Here is a 19,512-nt window from a genome sequence, read left to right as displayed (position 1 = left end):
AAAACGTATAGCTAATGGTGGTGACTATGTTGAAAAACAGTTTTTGATAGCAGAGAATTTGCTCTATATATCTGTTGTAGTTTCCATGGAAATAAAATGGAGACATTACTTTCAACATGATCTATGTACCACTATCAATTACTTTATGTCATTGTCCATCATCAGAAAGCTTTGATGCGGCCCACTGATTCATGGGAAAGCCCATTTAATTCACTGTATACATTCATGTATAATCAGGCAATAGATTTTTTTAGTAGCCATTCCCTCTGACTTTTCTTTGAAATTCCACCAAAAATTCCCTCATCTCCTGAAATATGATTATTTTTCCATATGTATCTAAATCTAAGATGTGTAACAAGACAGCCTTTTAAAACACAGGCACGCATTCTAAAGCATGACCTGTGAAAATGAATTACCAACAAATGCCAAAATAGAGTTTTCTACGTGCAGCGAGTAACAAGGTTCAAGCTTTTGGTTTAGGATGCTTATTATATTGACAAAATATGCTGTAAGTCCTGAAAAGGCTATCTGAAGTATGATAATGGGAGCTAAAATAATCATTACTTCACCCACACAGTTGTTCCAAGCCGAATGACAGGTTAAAGCACTTGAAAGAGACAAAAGAAAATGAAAGCCATTGGAAACTTAAAGAAAGAATACCAGAGAAAATCTTTTGATAAATTAGGATGAAAGCGCTTGACAGACACTAAGGATGTTTACATCAAAACTGAAACTAAGTGCCAAGACACCTCAAACATCTATTTGCATAAGTGCAAAAAGCATTCATTAGAACAGGATAAATGTCAACATATCGGGCAGTACACTTTATCCAATCTTGAATATGACCTTAAGTCATAAAAAGGAAAAAAAGAAAAAGTAAAACGTTTGCACACTGTGAATTAAGGTAACAATACTCAGAACAGGAATAAGTGAAGAATCTATTGAAATTCCACAAACGAGGGAGAAGCAGGCATGACATACTGACGAGAGGTATGATTGGTGCCTAACAAACACACTATTCTATGTCCGAGAGTTTGAAATATAACTACATTATTTTGTAGAAATGGTGCACACACAATACCATTCTGCAAGAGAAAGCCAAGAGCAGCCAATTCATCATTTTTCCTCTTCTCCACTCCATTCTGATCTTAACCATCCACTCAGTACACATGCACACCCTAAGGTTTTCAAATCAAAACACCATTTTAGAACCAATACAAATGCTGGTGCCTAACAGTTTACACCCGCCACTGATCTAAACCTATATTAAATGGGAAACAAAGGACAACAGAAACTCCCTCCTTCCTTTGGAAATATTTCATAGTAGGAGACACTGCTGCATTAGTCAGACACAATGGCTCTTTAACAAACACATCAGAAAAAGAGATCAATATCTGTTACAAGGCAAAACCCACTTTTTCCATTTTTAAGGTGATTAAACACTGTTTCTTTTCAAAATGAGTACTCCTAATGTATTGCTTTATCTGATAGATTTCTGCCTGATGAAGTTATGCAAGAATACAATTTTTTCTTAATGAATAAAGCAGGTAACAACTTCTAAAAACTCTGTTCAGAAGAAATGAGCTGGTGGAATTTTTTGGTTGTTTTGTTTTTAATTTCACTTAAAACTTTCTTATTTTACCTGGGGGAATAAACATTCATTCACTTGTTTGTTCTCTTGAAAAGTAAATTATTCCCTTGTAGAACAGTGGGATATTTCCCTTACCTCTTCATTAGCACCAGTTTACTGAAACAGAGTTACGCAAAATCTGAGCACTGCAGTGCCCTGCAGTTACAGAAATAAACAAGGTTTGCATTTCTCAGCATTCAGCAGTTCTTTACAGCAGGTCCTAAGCCTGGAGCTTCAGCATTATAAACACAAATGTATGGTTAGTCATTGAGGAAAAAAAATGCATTATTCGGCTAGTCTATAGGAAAAAATAACTTCTACAGTAACTGTTTGTCCTCTGGAAATGAATTATAGATGTCACCCAAAGCATTCAGTACTGGCTCTGAATGCAGATATACATGCAGCACAAGCTACTTAAAGGTGATTCCACATCATCTCAAGTCATGCAACTGGGAGTTTGATTTTCATTATTACAGAAGATATAAATAGTACTGAAGTCTACAGTTTATCAGTATAAGTTCGCTACTTTGTCTTCTTCTTATTGGCTTTTATGAAAAGCATCATATCTCACAAACTGCACATTGGCCCCATCTCTTCTTCTCCTGTAATCTCCATCTCAACACTCCTGCTTCTTATTGCAATAATGCCTCCTGTAAAATACGTTCTACACTTTCTCCACTTTCCTACTCCCTGTTCCAGCAACGCTGTTCATCAGCACCAAGAGAAAGTATTGAAACTGAAATTTCATAAAGAGAATTAAAGGTGCAAGAAGAACACCATTCTTCAAGCCAGCTCCCTTTGTGACACCACTACACCTTTCAAACTCAAAACCAAATCACAAGGGATTGGCAGAGATACTGACAACAGGAAGCCATCAAACTCCAGAGATGACAGAGAGAGGGAACGTCTCTGGCTTTGCACACACGTATGCTATCATTTGATTTTGTGAATAACTATAATATTATTTACAGGAAAATTTATCACATCGTGTTAGAAAATCTCTCTCTACACATCATACAAGCATGATGCATGGGATAAATTCACACTTCTTACACAGATTTTCCTGCTGACACTCTAACTCTGAAACTCCCAGTAATTTAGCTTGCAGTGTAGCCTCAGACTTGGCACTCTGGATATGTATTTATTGATGTTCTTTTAGGAACTTATTCATATAACAGAAAGCCTAAGGTATAAAATCAACACAATTATTAATAAAAAAAATCTCATTACATTGAACAAATTGATTTCCTCAAAAATCAGTGACAAATTCAAAGGAACAATTGCAGCTCAGGATCTAGATTGTGGATCATACAAGAACACTGCACTTCCTCAATACACTGACATTCATATCAACTTCAGAGCTCTCACATAGTGCCCTCTTTTTTGAAATATATCTTCTTACATCCTTCACCTACTATTCTGTTTAGAGAGACAGTGTTTGGATAAGTAATCCTTATCTTCTTCAGATCCCTTCCACTACCCTCAAGAGCAAACAGATGGCTAACTATGATGAGTAGGCTCTACCCACACAAAAATTCACAAGAAAACAAACAAGTATTCATTTTACAGTCACTTCTGTTCTTTGAGCTGTTCTGTTCATACAGCTTCCACTTGGTGTCACAGTACAGCTCTGGTCTTTCCTGAGCTCTAAGTGGCACCTGGGAGTGCAATGTTCTGCATACTTCAAGTTAAAGTAAAGGCAGAAGCTACTTGTTCCTCTGTGTAGCTTTTCATGCATTTAAAGTTACCCCAAGCTACTATGCAAGAGATACAGACAGATGTTATCTTGAACCACATGTTACAGATTAAAGAGCTTCCTAGTTGTTCAAATACCTTTTTTAAAAGGAAAAAAAAAAAATAGAAAAACTTAATTTCACAGAATCATAGAAACATAGATTGTCTTGAGTTAGAATGGCTTGGGTTGGAAGGGACCTCAAGGATCAGCAAGCTCCAGCTCCCCTGCTTCAGAGACTTGATGTGAGCTATTAGATTAATTTAGTTCAACTAAACATGGGTACATATTTATGGAAGAAAAAAATAATTGTGTTTGTTATGTGCAATGTTCATATTAAACAAATAGCAACAAAATCAATGACAAATGCAAAATTCTTCAACATAAGATTTCATGAAAAGACCAGGACATTGAGAAGCTTAGTAATAATTGCACATTCAATCCAGGAAAAAAAAAAAAAGAAGGAAAAGAAAAGAAAAAAAGGATTTCCATTACCTTACAAATCCTTATATCCCATGCTTTAACTTCTGGACTGAATCCTCCACAAATGAAAACATTTGAATCTGTAGGGTGGAACTTCAGCGTGCTGATTCTAAATTCATTTTTACTGCTGATGATTTGCCTCCCTAAAATAAAGTGAGAACTGAAAATTAGAATTTGATCAGAAAATGAAACATTTTATTAATTTCAACCAAGTTTCAAAAATATCTAGGTTTTTAAAGGTGAATGTTTCTATTTGAACATTTCAAGTGTCAGACTCCTCTGCTTTTCTGAAAACATAAGATTGAAATCAGTAATTTCTTCCCACATTAAACAAATCCTGCACCACTGACTGCTTTTTACTGAGAACTTTTTACTGAGAGAAGAGAATCAGAGGGTTGGCACACAAAGGAGAAGAGCACCACCAAGGTCCCCATTCAGCTGATAGAGCTAAATCTCCAAATCTAACAGAAGAATATTTCCCAAAAAGAAGTCATAGTCTTTCTTTTATCAGTGGGATGAAAATAATAACCATAAGTAAAGAGTACTGTCTGTATAGACATCCCACATTCCAAAATGTACTACAGCTCTCGAGTGGTTTATATTTCTGTGAAGAGAGGATTGAGCCTCCAACTTGAAAGAAGGCAATAATTTGCATATCTTATGAAGGCAATAGCTGTTCCCATGGATACACTGTTCCCAACATTTAATTGTTCACACTAATCTTCATAGGATCCTGTGGCTAATATCAACTGTATTGTACACTCTTTCAAAGACAACAGAATTCAGCAAGGTTAATTGATAGGACTTTTCCACAGTCCACTGCCTTTGTTCTAACAAATTCATGACATTAATGTACATTCACTGAACTATTCTTTTTGGACTAGCAGCATAGATAAAGATTAATACTTCATATCACAATTTCAACTGCGTGTTATCTTCCATATATCAGACAGAGCAGCCCTTCAGTATCTAAAGGGAGGTCTATGAGAAAGAAAGGGGAAGACTCTTTAGCAGAGTCTATTGTGACAAGACAAGGAGAAATGGTTTCAGACTAAAAGAGGGGAGATTTAGGTTGGATATAAGGGAGAAGTTCTTAATCACAGGGGGGGCAGGAAGGAGAAACTGCAACAGGTTGCCCAGAGAGATGGTAGATGCCCTGACCCTCCAGACATTTGCTGGACAGGGCTTTGAGCACCTGATCAGCTGTAGGTGACCCTGTTCATGGCAGGGGAGTTGCACCAGATGACCTTTAAGAATCTCTTCCAACTCAAGCAATCTTATGAATCTGTGATTATAAAGTTACAGTGAAGAAGCCAAAGAAAAGCTTATACTATTACAAAGCCTCTTAAAATATTCATTAATCCAGATTTTCAGCAAGCGAGAGATGCCTTAAGAGTCTTAAACAACTGAAAATACTTTGAGCTAAAAACATTAGTGATGGGTGTAAATACTTCAGTTAGGTCAACAATACTGAAAATTTAGCTTTTTTCATGCTCATTTTATGATTTAGAGCTAATTAATTTGATTTCATCATCAGTTCCACTTTCACCATCTGCTCAAATAAGCTTACACAGTCAAGAGGATAAGGCTTGTCAAATTATTTACTTATTCATTGTAAAGAAAAGAAGAGAAAGATTGTACTTCATCATGCATGTACTCTTCGAGCTGGCACTGGCAAGGAAAATAGACTGCAGGGATTTTAAGGAGGGGAGGCTGCTGTTCCACATGAACATCGGTTGCTTTTTTTTTTTTCTTCCTTTTTTAACAGTTCAATCTGTTTGATCTCTGATCATCCATGCAAGATCTAGAGGTCCTCTCTATCACTATTGAGGGGAACACTTAATTCAATCCTCAATGTTCCTTCCCCCAAAAGAAAAAGATGGTCACAAAGGCAGCAGAGGCCTTCTCTTCAAAACATGTGCAACACTGACCATCTTTCTTCCTGGGAGCTTGCAGCATCCTAACAACTAGGTAAGAGAAAAAAAAACTCCATGGAAAAGGAAGAAGTTATTAAAATCATCTATAATAGGAGCAACCAAATATTACTCTAATCTGCGCCACTAAGAGACATCATTCAAAGGCTAGCAAAAAGCTACACAACTATGCATCTTACTCAGTCCTAGAGATTACTTGAAAAAATACTGAATTTGCACACAGAGGCTATCTAGTTGGTTTAATAGCACTTTGTTCCCAAGGAATTACGCTTGTATAAGTTTAACAAACACAGGAGTTTAACCATTTTCATATGATACTGTAATCAGAAATTAGAAAAAGTATAGTCTACCTGTTGTTGTAAGAATTACAACATCAGATTAAGCAGTCACAATTCTACAGAAAGCCTACCGTTCAAACAGTATTGCAAATATATGTAAGTCACTCTGAAAGTAATGCCTTCTTTTTATTTCCATGGAAACTACATTAGATACAAAGAGCACAAGAACACAGTTTGATAGAGCAAGTTCTCAGCTACAAAACACTATTTCTCAACATAGTCACCACCACTAGCTGTGCATTTTCACCAGCCACGAACAACAGCCTGCATGCTGTGCTCCTAAATATCTGCATCAGTGGAAGTCTGTCACTGTTGCCACTGCTGAATGAACCCCCACCACCACACTGTGCTCACATCCTCTGTTTGGTGTCCATTAACATTCAGGGATGTCAATGGGTGCAATTGTTTCCACATGGAGGAATTTAGTGAAACACCTTTGTTTGCAGCACAATGTAACTGAATACTGGCAGGAAGGTTCAGCCTCTACTGCCGCACAACCAACAACCATCTCTGATGTTGCATGCCAACAGAGTAAGCAATACTTTTGCAGCAGCCCTCATATTTAAAGATCCAGTGGAACTTGTCATCTTGCATTCTGAAGAGCATGAACTGCTCAACTAAACTTACTGAGATCTAGTTTTACCTCCACAAGACTTCTATCAATTTGTTACAATTAAACATATTCAACTTCTGGGGGCCTTATTTTATATATTGCCAAAGATGTTCTTTGAGCAGAAAACTCCTTTATCTGCAAGAGAGTACAATGGTTGTAAATCAGCAAGCTTGTACCTATCTTTATTGTATATGTATTTACTGCATGTAAATATCTATCCGATAGATAGGAACCAACCAACCAACTATAGATAGGAGCCCAACCAACTCATCAAGTGCAGAAAATTCTAGTTTCTGAAACTTGATTTGGCTAGGGAAGACACATCACAGATCATTTTCTTCAGTGAAGACTGTTAATCCAAAGCAAACAGTTCTCTCAATCTTTAATTTTCACATTTTTACTAACAATACCTACTACATCTTTGCATTGCGTTTTATACAGTACTTTAATTCAATTCTTCATTCATTAAGGGCTCACCAGTAACATACACAGTATGAAAATATCCTTAAAAGAGATCCTGAACATATGTTTCTGCTCATTTTATGCTGCAACCTACTGTGAAACTGCTCAACTATGAAATCAGATATTTTAAAGGCTATTTAACATTGTGAATTTTTCACAGAACATCAGAACAGTTATTGAGCACAGGATGCTTCTGTAACTGCGTCTAGTGGTCCAAAGGTTCACACTCCTACCTGTGTAATCCAAAACATTCACTTCCATACACTAATCAGTAAAGAAAAGTGGCAAGGACATGAGAGTAATCTTGCAAAGTAGATTAGATTTCCCTACTGTGTTTACAAAAAGACATAAGATAATACTTTAAAAAAAAAAAATCTCATTACAGTGACAATCTCTCTCTCTCATGTACAACAGTGAGAAGAAAATTAGATTGATCAGACGTGATTCGTTCTTAACAAATTGATGTTGGCTGTTACTTGTCCCTTTTATCTGCCTGTGCTTACAAATTGTTTAGTTATTTCTCCAAGGAGTAAAGTTACACCAATTATGTGTATTTATATTTCCTATTTGTTTTTCCCTTACGCAGTCATAAATTTTTAGTACTTCAACTATTAAATTTTTTTACCTTTTGCCCTTGGAAACATTTCAAAAATAACCTCTCCCTCTTCTTAAAAGGAATTTACAATTCTGAATATAAAAACTAACGTAGCACTACCTCCTAGCTGGAGGATGACCACTAATGCGTGTTCAACATATTACTCAATATTGCTGGATTTTTGAGTGGACTGTTGTGACCTCTCAAAGATGTCCATGTGCATTCAAAAGGCTAAAATAAAATTATCTATTAATTTTTTTTTTTTTTTTGTGAGATGTCACATAAAATATTCATGCTAGTACTATCATGCTATTCATGCCTAGTACCATCTACACAGTAGTAGAAAAGTAGGAACAGGAGGAGAAAGTCTCAGCGATCCCAAGTTGATGTTTATTTAAGAACACTAAAATTGCTATCTGAGCAAACAGAATTACATTAGAAATAATCATATTATAACTATAGGGCTAACAAATTTGAATAGAAAAGAAAATAGAAAAGTAAATGTGGGCCACCCTCGTGGAGGTACAAAATATTCCATTAACAAACTCTCAAAATAATTTAAAATAAAATAAATTTTAAAACAGCAAAAAATAAAACAGATGCAAGTGACCAGCCTACCACACTATATAAATACAAAATTCCTTTGCAAACCAATGACTACATTTTAGTGCCTTGCCTATGGCAATGTGAAATATTTCAAAATAATTTAAATTCCCCACTGGAACTGTGAACACATTACATTTGAAATCAAGCTCAGTACATGAAGAGAAATACAATTGTAGCGTTTGGCAATTTGGGAAAAGTGCCAAAATTTCTTGGAACATTTCCTCTCTCATAACATTAAAGATTGAAAAGTATCTATAATACACAGATAAAATTAATCCAGCCACTGTTCTGCCTATGCTATTAGTGTTTGCACCATTTCATTTGTGACTAATGAAAAATCCACTGATGAATAACATATTCTAAGAATAAAATAGATATAAACAACTTTTAAAAATATAATTCCCCTTCTAAAATTGGTAGAGAATTTGCATTTCATTTGGATGTTACAGAAGGTAAATGTCAAACATGTCTGATCTTGAATTGTTTATAAAATAAATTTTGTTAGAATAAAATGCTCAGTGCTCTCTCAGAATATTACTTGATATTTGGTGAAGAAAAAAACACTATCAGAATGGTCACAAGTAGAATAGGCATATAAATGCAGTGCAAAATGTACACAACCAAGGAGTCCTGTTGGTTCACATACTGCAGTACCAGTCTTGCATTTCTGAAACCTTTCAGAAAGTTTATTTTTATAATGAAAAAACACAAATGAAATAGAACAATTAAAAATCATTACTCTTCACAAGCAACTCATTTTTTGGATTTACTGATATTTATGAACCTCCATACTGCAGCTCTGAACATGCCCCATGCTAACTGTAGCCACAGAACTGCTCGCGTGAATAACTGAGTTCCTGAAATATTTTATGCATACTTCAGATCAGACCTATACTCTGCAGAATAGAAACAACTGTTTCCATGAAAACCAAATGTGTGGAGAATCATAACTGGATATCCAGGTGTTAGGATAAGGAATGACCATTTATGATAATAAATGATAATCTATTAAAAATTTAGAAGGTTTGAACAACATCTATTTTCAAATTCACTAAACTAGGGCAAGTTAATACAATGTACCTCATTACTTGAGTTCTTTTTGTTCCCTGTTCTTCCCCATAGCACCACTGAACCCAAATCATAGCACTACTGTAGCACAATAGGCTATGGAACAGGCTGCCCAGAGAGGTTGTGGATGCCCCATCCTTGGAGACATTCAAGCTCAGGGTGGAAGGGGCTCTGAGCTGTAGGCATTCATTGCAGGGGAGCTGGACTAGATGACTTCTAAGGGTCCCCTCCAGCTCAAAAGATTCTATGATTCTACGAATCTAGCAAGCTGGACTTTCAGTATTTATCTAGTCTAATCCCTTACTCAAGATCAGATCTAGTTGTGGCAGGTTCTGAAGTATGGAGGCTTCTCTAGAATGCCTGTTTTAGTGATGGTGACCTTGATTTGAGACAGAGTTCTCAGTATTCCTATGTTTGTTCTTCATCTCCCATCCTTTCAAGGAAGAGCCTGTCACTGTTTTCTCTATGGTGGCACTTTCCTTTGAAAAACCTTCTAACTGGCTGTCATTAGACCCAGAACAAACAAAATGGCCATAATTTTCAGTTAAGAAGGCAGAGAAAAACAACTCAAAATGCTTCCTTCAAATAAATAAATAAATCCCCACACCTTTAAAAGCCATTCTCTACAGTCTGTAGGGTTTCTTCTGATAAAGATGTAGCAATTTTTATAACATGTATGTAATATAGGAAAAAAAATGTACTGAAAACTAAAATGAGAAAGATTAAAACTCAGCAAAGTTGACTAAAATGTTGAGACAGAACAATATGTACAAGAAATGAGCACAGAGCCTTAAAGACAGCATTATTTATAAAATCCCATCAGTACGCATTTACTGCATTTAAGCCCATTGCTAGTTAGTTCAGTCTAGCTGTGGAAAGTAATTAACAGTGATGTCCAAAAAAGCATATAAAAGTCCTCTGTGAAGAAACAGTTCTACCATGTATCTGAACTTAATCAAAGAAGAAATCATTTTGGTAGAGATGAACAGCAAGGAGGAATGAATGATTCAGTGAACTAATGTAAATCAAAATCTTATATCAGCCTTAGAGTTTTTCAAATGGAAATGAGTCTTTTTATATCAAATTGATTTGAATTCCAGAGGCAAACTGCTTGCCCAGTTTCTTTGGAAAGAATTGACTGAAATTATGAAAAAGAGTAACTTTACAACAGAGAAGGAAATGGCCTGGATGTGTATGAAATCTGGAAAAAATATCTATCCCTTACTCTCAGTTTCCAAGTCAGGCAAATATCACTGAAAGCCAGTTCGAAATATCAACAGTAGAAATGCAGTTGACAGAAGAAACCCTGTATTCATAAAATAAGGCAATAATGAACACCCTGTATTTTAAACAACTCTGATAAGTCATTTTGCCTTTGAACATAGAATTTACTCATGCAGTAAGAAATAGCTCAGAGGTCAGTAAGGAAGGAGCCATCTATAAGCTCATCTGTTTTGAAACTCATGCTAAAAATTATGCTAAATACTGCTATTGTTTCCATCACCTAAAAACGCTAGAAATAACTTTGTAATAACATAGAGTGAACAACTATCATTCCATTCCTGGACAGTTACATGAGCAATTTTCAAAATTAAAATAGATTATTACAATTATGTACCTCTGGAATTTTTTCAATAACTTTAGGAAACAAGACTTTGCCCCGGTAGTCCTTTCAAATGGCTCAGGCACATGAAATGTATTCTGTCACTATAAATCCCCTCAGTGACAGAAGCCATTCTGTTCTAGATTTATAAGCACTCCTGTCAAAAGTTACATCCACATAGATTAGTAAATTTCAGTTACATATGAGTCTAGAAACAAGACGACTGCTACAATTAAGGCTGAAAATAAGAAAGATAAAAAGTCTTATAAAATAAATGGCTTGGTATATTACTTCATGTAACACTACTACATCAGATATATAAATTCTTCTTACTGTTAAAACCACGAATATTCTGAAAACACCAATATTGTATAACTGTGTCACATGTTTTACAGTATCTCCCTTCCAGCCATCACTGAATTTAAAAACTTCTTTTGTGTGACAAATATATATAAAAAAAAAAATTCTTAGAGCATGAAAGAGAACCTTTCCTTGATGCGAACAATATTCACAAATTTCCTTAACCACTTTCTCAGTATTCCCAGTTTATTCAATTCTCCAGATACTTCCATACAAATTCCTTCTTAATTTTATATAGGATAAAACCCTCTTAAACAAAAGCTTCTTGTCATTTTTGTATGGATGTCTTTTGCAGTGTTATACAAAAAACATTACATGTTTGCAGAGGTAAATATTTAAAAACAAATTAAGAAGGAAAAATAACAAAATTGCATCTCTTCAGTAAACCATTTGAGGCCTAATCCCACATTTATACACACACAGATGTCCTGTTATGAATGGCCCCAAAGAACACCACTGTATGAATGCTGATAACATAGATAAAGGAGAAGCCATTTGGCTTGTGAAGGAAATGTGAGGAGGCAGAGCATTAATTGAAAATTAATTGTTGAGTTCACAACGTTCAAATTCCCAATCAAATTCACAATGCAGATTCAATCTCAGGTTTCACATCGGAATTTATGTCTCAATGCTCTGTAGCTACATACAGAAGTCAATCTTAAGGGGTTCTGCAAACACTTTAATGAATGATTGCAACAGCGTAAAAAATACTCAGGCACCATTCTGCCTACTTGTGCAGTATCTGACAACAGAAATTGCATGTGGTCACGAGGTTAGAGACATTCTGGTCTTCTCAAGAATCTTCAACTACCCTTAGTTGTGAGAAACTTTTTAACGAAGGACATCTCAAGAATTCTAACCTTGATCTATAGATTTTATGCATGTTTTCAAACGAAGCTCACAAGATCCAAATTTATCTGCACTCAAAATACTGCTAAAATGTACTAGTATGTGACCTTTACCTGTCTCCACATCTGTTAGGTGCAGCATGGAATCAAAGCCACCACTGAGGATCCTTCTTCCACAGGATGACCACTGGGCAGCTCGGACGGCACAGGAATGACAGGAAAATGTCCTCAAACAACCACCTGTGTCCACAGCATCCCATACCTTAAAAAAAGATAACGGCAACTTTAATCATTAAGAAGAGAATAATTTTTTCAATGTACCGATAACCAGTAAGAGCAAATCATTTTCTGACTAAGAAAGCTTTGCATTCCAAATGCATATTTGTTAAGCCGTAAATATCTGTTTGAAATAATTGCACGGTTGATTAGAATTAAGGCATTTTATTAACAAGGCATGAATATGTAATGCATTTTCATGACTTACATTATTTTTTGAAACATCTCTATTGCTCTCAGTGGCATTCTGTGTTATAATTTTCCATCTATATTTCTGCTCTTCTGTACATGGTGGCATCTAAATACAGTTTCTCCTTAAATCATTTTTTCTTTGAAGTTTTTTGCTTTTATCAGACCTTCCTAGCAAATTGCAGCTTCCACATCTGCCTATAGATGGGCTATAATCATATTTCTCAGTCTTGCAGTTTTCAGTTTTAAGTAAAATTTTTCTTAATATTGCTGAGGAGTCAGATAAGAATATCATCCTAGAAATGTAAAGAAAGGATAGGCCTAAGCCCTCATTTTTCAGTTTATTTCGGACCAAATTAGATCAATGCTCAGCACATCTGAAAATCCGATTCTAGTAGTTATCTGCTTATTTTTATGTAACAACTAACATTTGCAGAATATAAATAGCTCAATTCATTCTTTAAGAAGCATTTTAAAACATAAATTGTTTAAAAAGACATTTTAGAAAAAAGAACTACTTGATGTAATTATAATTTCAATTACTAAATGTGTTTTGCAATAATCAAGAGCTCATCCTTTTTACCATATTCTTTTGTCATAATTTTTAGCAAAAATTACAAGTTTAGAAACAAATGACCCATGTAAAGATTTTACATGCTTGTTTCTGTGAGAAAAAGGCTAAACATCCAATTTTTCTGATTAATATTGCACTTCGGTAAAAGGTCAGTCATAAAATATCTCATGATCATCTGATAACAGCTGTTATTTGGACTGTCTAATGAAATACATACCAACTGCTATAATACTGGTAAATCCTCAATTTTATTTCTTCTAATATTAGTAGTACAAATAAGTCAACGCTTTGGTAGTGCTTCATGACAGGTTTATTACAGTATCAGTCAGAAAGTAAAACCCAAGGCAATTTATTGCTTTGAAGTCACCATTTTACTTCAATATACTTCTCTTGGTAATTAGTCATTTCCCTTCTAAAACTAGTGTATTTTAAATAACATTGCTTATGAGCTTGGAGGGTTACTCTGAATTTTGTCTAATCTAATTAACTAAATTTTGAGATTGTTTATACAATACTGGGAACACACTAGGCAATTTGCAGAATATTAAAAAATGACCTTTTTAATAAGTGAGACCAATTTTTACTTTTAGATATGTCTACATGAGTCAGTACTGAATTACAATTGACTGCACATCTGTGTCTTTTAAAATACATTAAAACAGTAACAATTCAGTAAATGAGAGAAAAATAGGTATGTACCTTGTAGCATCAGCACAATTCACAGAAAAACATATGCAAGAAAGGAGCAATGAAGACTTCTGGTCATGCATTTTTATTTTGAATTCTGTTTTTCCTCACACTAAACAAAAAGGACTTGCAATACCATTATTAGGCAGCCTATACCCAGAAAGCAATATTACATTATACAGAATTATTTCATCTAAGGATCTTCTAGCACAGACTATAGTTCTGCAACGCAAAGCAATCAATTACTATTAATTACTTGAATACTCAGTTAAGACTGTAACTGTGATGGCCATATCCAAAAAAAGAAAAGAAATCAGGAAAATGTAATATTAAGCTGCTTTTGAAAGCAAGTTTTTCTGCTTTAATGAGTTTTAATGATCATTTCAAGCTTCACAGTATTAAAAAGGGTTAATTGCATCTTGGAGGGCTTTTAATATGAAGAAGCTAATGAATGAATCCAGATGAAAGGAAAAACAGGTGGTACATGCCTCAGATATTTTTCCTGTCATGTTTCCCTGATTAAGTACGAAAACTTAATTTTCACAAGAAAGATGAAGTAAAGCAAGTTCTTAGCACTAGCCTGATTAGGGGAAAAAAAAAAAAAAAGAAAGAAAAAACTGTATAAATGGGAAAAGTGTAGCCTTAAAACTGCACATTTCTCTCCATTTTGTGAAATGGAACTGATTGACTCACGTGGATGAGACTACCAAGCACACACCAGGGAAAAGTCACTCAATATCACATTTCTCCCTGCAATTATATTCTCTATCAGGTCCTTTTGCTTAGGCAAGAGCGGTGTTGCAATGCCTTCTGGTATTACAGCAGCATGGACAAGGCAGACTTGAATGAAGATGTTCGCTTAGCTTACCCATCAATTAATATAGAATCATGGACTCATAGAATCACAAGGTTGGAAATGACCTACAAGACCATCGAGTCCAACTGTCCTCCCGCCACCATTGCTACCACAAGCTACTAAACCACATCCTGTAGCATCTCATCCAGGTGCCTCTTGAACACTGCCAGGGACAGCAACTCCACCACCTTCCTGGGCAGGCCATTCCAGTGTCTGACCACTCTCTGAGAGAGAGAGTTTTTCCTCATGTTTAATTTAATCCTCCTCAGGCACATCTTGTGGCCATTTCCTCAGGTCCTGTTTGTTGCCTGGGAAAAGAGGCCAAACCCCTCCTCATCACAACTTCCCTTCAGGTAATTCTTTACCAGGACCATATGCATTGCAAATGGTTGGAGCTGCAGGGGCTTTTAGATACCTTCCAATCCAAGCCGTCCTATGATGATTCTGTGATTCCCTTTCAAGTGTCTTCCCACTTGTCCTCATGTTTCCTCGTGTGTGCCCTTGCATTTTCTGCACACAGTGGCTGCCCCCATTCCTAGCAATAGCAGATGGGGTCTTCCTGAAGGAATTTTTCAAATCTTTTGTCTGGTGAATGTACCTCAGTCTAGCTTTAATACATTAGTGTGTGCCCCATTTCATCCACAGAACAGTTTCAAATTTTTAAGTTTCCGTGTTCATTTTCCAGGACAAGGGAAGCTCTACTTGCTATTTGCAAGACAAGGTATTTGATATTTGCAGTTAGCTCCTCAGCAATTGCTTAAGGGACACAGTCATGCCCACAAAATGTCATATAAAGGTGAGCCATCAACCTGAAAATCAAGATACAAAAGTGTGTGCAGCACTGAAAACAAGGCAATTAACGAACAAGCTTTGCACATTCTATACACATAAGAAATTACCAAAAAGGGAGAACTATGAATGCTTAACTGTAATAGAATGTCTCTAACCCAAGTGATGAAAACTCTTCTGTGCTTAAAAGCAATAGAGATGTTAACTGAGCTTTGAGAACAAATGGAGAACCTACTGCGTGTCATTACCAAATTCCATCAAAGGATCATCACAATGACGACATCATATTTGCATTCTTAAGTAGTTCTTCATTTCTGTAGTATGGTTTTTCCACTACTTTAACAAAACAAACAAGAAAAAAAAAATGGAAAGGTTTTGCTAACAAGAGAATTCCATATATTCCATCATATACTCCATCAAATGCTTCAGATGATTGCCAGCTCTATAGCTGGTGCTTATTCGCTATGGGCATCCACACATATTAAAAAAAGGAAGGAGACTGCTGCACAGGGATGAACCTTGTCTATGCAAGATCACTTCTCTCTGACATACATTCAAATGTCAGATTAACAGATTCTCCAGGATGAAAAGTATTTTAGGGCTTTTCTTTCAACTGCCTAAGAGATTGTTAAGTAGTTGAGGAATAATTTATGTGCAAGTTTTTCTAGACTTGCTTTCTTTGCTTTATTTATATGCTGGCTCAAGCCAGTATAGAACAATAAGGCTAAAACGAAAGTCTAAAAGACTGCATTGATGTATCCTGCAGAGCTGCAAAAGACTCAACATGATGCCTAAACATGGAATCGCATTCTCTAAATTACCATGGTAAATAATAAACAAGCATCACTTAACCAGTGTAGAGCACGACAATTGCGCTGGTTACAATATAGCCACCAGAATTCAGCAACAATTTTTTTTTTCAAGTCTTGATGAAAGATACATGACAAGAATCCCCTAGAAATAAAGGACTATTAAAACTCAGCATCTAAGAACAGTGTATAAAAGTCACTACTGTTATAACTACAGCTTTAATCTCAAAGAAACTGGTTTTAAGAAGTTAATTATCTTAAAATTACTTAGAAATATTTATTTTATATACCAAACATTGCTGACCTCTAGGCATACCAGAAATATAAACCTTTAACATAAAGATCTATAAAACGAACTTACGGATTTACATGAAATAAAGGATTACATATCCAGTACATAATAAAATATTTAGGCAGGGGGACAGTTCACTATAACTATATACAGGCTGAGATATACGTATTTTTCCATAGGTGTTCAAACGTGCATGTCAACTATTATAGGACTAAAAGCTATCTCACATCTGTCTGGAAGGACACATCTATATTTAGCTATTTTTACCAAGAGATCAATTGTTCTAAGTGTTGCTGCTTCCTTCCAAAACTCAGTTCTTACTGACATTCAGTACTATTTCTACCTGAAATAAATTCTCATTAAATCAGAAGTTGCTCTTTTACGTTGTGATGTTACGTGTGATTTTAATTGCTGAGGTAAAAATTTGAAAGCACAAATTTCAGTCCTCTACCCTGAAAACTTTCTGCCACATTTTCAAGCAACATTTTACATTATAACAGTAACCATCCATCCTTTCCATTCACAAAGAACCCCCAAAACATTAAAACATGTGATTGCCATGAGTAAAAAGGCATGCATCATTGTATTATCTACTCCAAATCTATGGTTACAAATGAACTCTCCAAAATTTGAAAGAGAAACAGCCAAGATACAAAGATTTAAAATTAGCTAATTATTTTCAAAGATTTTCTTCACTTCATTTCTAGAATTACGGTATCATGAACACTTCAAATGCGTTTTTTCCCATTTTGTTAAAATTGGCTTTAATGTGTCAAGCTCATTCATTTTTCTGTATTAGCTCTTGCTCTTTTGCAGTTCACTATTTATAACATTGCCCTTCCATTTCTTTCTCCATTGAGTGCTTTCATTATATTTCCTCTTCTATTATAGAAAGTATGGTGATTATATGGTTATCTGATAGGATTAATATACAAGGCCAAAATGGCAGGTATGAACAGCCAAGGGACAAATTATAGCGGTGATATCATATGAAAGAAAAAAAATCTGAGGGATTTTCTAATTCAATTACTTTTTCACATTTCACATCATATTTGGAAATAAAAGCATCAGAAGTTGCTTGTTTTCCTGCATCATTTGGAAACACTGTGAAAATTCTGCAACCATCCTTTTAGACCTTCTCATCTTCAAGACCAAAAGTCCATAAATCGTATAAACTAAGCAATATAAGAGATTTATCTATATGTTTCTGGGACCTACTATTTCCTGTCTGAAAGCTTTCAGGAAAACAGCCCCTGAAAATCAAGAACTTTGGGTTGAAGTTAATAAAAAATTCTCAAGGCAAATCACGAAAGACAGGATGAGAGGGTAAACATTTGATAGCAGGCACAGAAGAATGCTCAGGGGTGTGCTATACTATCAGCTAGGACACATAATAAAGGCTTTTGGCATTGACCAGACAAACTAGGCTTCAATTCCTAAGTCACAGCATCATAAGTGCAGTAACAAAAGTTGTGAGAACTAATCTAATACATGACTGATGAATTAGGAATTGAATACGTCTCTTTCCTTGGCTTTCTGTGATTATCTATTCTGTGCTGGCCTCCAAGCAAATTGGATTGCAGAAAATAAAACATAGCCACCTTAATTTGAGAAAGAAAGAGATGCATCTACTCAGGCAGTCAACTGCACAATGAAATCAAGAACAATGATTTAATTGTGATAAATTAGAGGTTAGAAGTATCAAGCAGTAAGTTGTACACATTTAAAATTTGCATAAATAAAAGAATTTCAGAGACAAGAATAATAAACAAATTAATTTCAGGACCATGCACAACAACTCTTAATGCATCAATTCAAGCTAAGTTCAGCAAAATATCCATATTGAAATAATAGAACTTCTTTCCCCTTAATTTAAACATGCTGTGTCATTCTATCTTAATTATGAACTTCCTCTATCAATGGCTTCTACTTCACGAATGATAAAAAAAATTTCCACATACATTAACCAAATACAATGGTACTGCTTAAGAAACAGTCCTATGCAACTATGAGCCAAGGGTCTGGAAAAACCAAGAGCCCATATCAGGCTTTATATCTATTAAGCGTTAATAATCAATTTTCATTTAAGTAGGATGCAAACAGATGTTCAGGTTGTTATACAGCATATGATTTAAGGGCATACTAGCTTCACGTAAAAGGTAAATGTTTCTTAAAAGAGCTTTTCAGCAGAATCTGTAAAGCTAGAGAAAAGCTAGCACATTTTCAAATGTTATGAACACTTACTGTAAGAATGTTTAAAAGCGTGCTAGGGAACATATTTTAAATGACATCCATTTTCCTAATCTAGACGTGGTGTAAAAGATACATATCAACGCTGTCACTTCAGCAAGCACTTAGTAAATTCCACTGGCTTCCTTTCTGAAGCTGATGTATTTCAAAACACTATTATTTTATCAATCCAAAGTAGTAGGACAAGTGACTCAAAGAAATGCCAACTTGATTATTTTTTTAATATCCAGTTAAGAGTTTGAATTTGGAGGGTTTATTACTGGAATATTCTCACTATGGTAGAAAGAAGGAGAATGGAAAGTAGCAAAATATAACAAATTAAATTAACCAAGACAACTAGCATAAGGTCTCACTTCATTTTTCAACAAAAAGATAACATTAAAGTGCTTCAAGTACATTTGTTAAACCAATGAGGTGGAAAGTGCCTCCTTACAAGAGAACAGCAAGTTAGATATTAATATAATAGGTATTTTTCTGTTGAGGATTTCATTCTGACAGAAGCATACAGCAATTACCAT

At 35.2% G+C, this 19,512-nt stretch overlaps 1 protein-coding gene across 2 annotated transcripts in view; it reads right to left on the bottom strand.

Annotated features, from left to right (window-relative positions):
• The window catches only part of WDR25 (WD repeat domain 25), a 61,196-nt gene that overhangs the window by 11,449 nt on the left and 30,235 nt on the right, over positions 1–19,512 (bottom strand). For both annotated transcript variants that reach the window (XM_031592992.2, XM_090141609.1), the window contains exons 3-4: positions 12,387–12,534; positions 3,858–3,988 (exon numbers count right to left, since the gene is read on the bottom strand). In XM_031592992.2, the coding sequence (XP_031448852.1) occupies positions 3,858–3,988; positions 12,387–12,534 (279 nt within the window). The remainder of the gene's footprint in view (positions 1–3,857; positions 3,989–12,386; positions 12,535–19,512) is intronic.

The sequence above is a fragment of the Phasianus colchicus genome, chromosome 5 (genome assembly GCF_987193195.1).
Source record: "Phasianus colchicus chromosome 5, bPhaCol1.hap1.1, whole genome shotgun sequence".
Taxonomy (NCBI): Eukaryota; Metazoa; Chordata; class Aves; order Galliformes; family Phasianidae; genus Phasianus; species Phasianus colchicus.
This window is presented reverse-complemented; position numbering and strand designations above follow the sequence as displayed.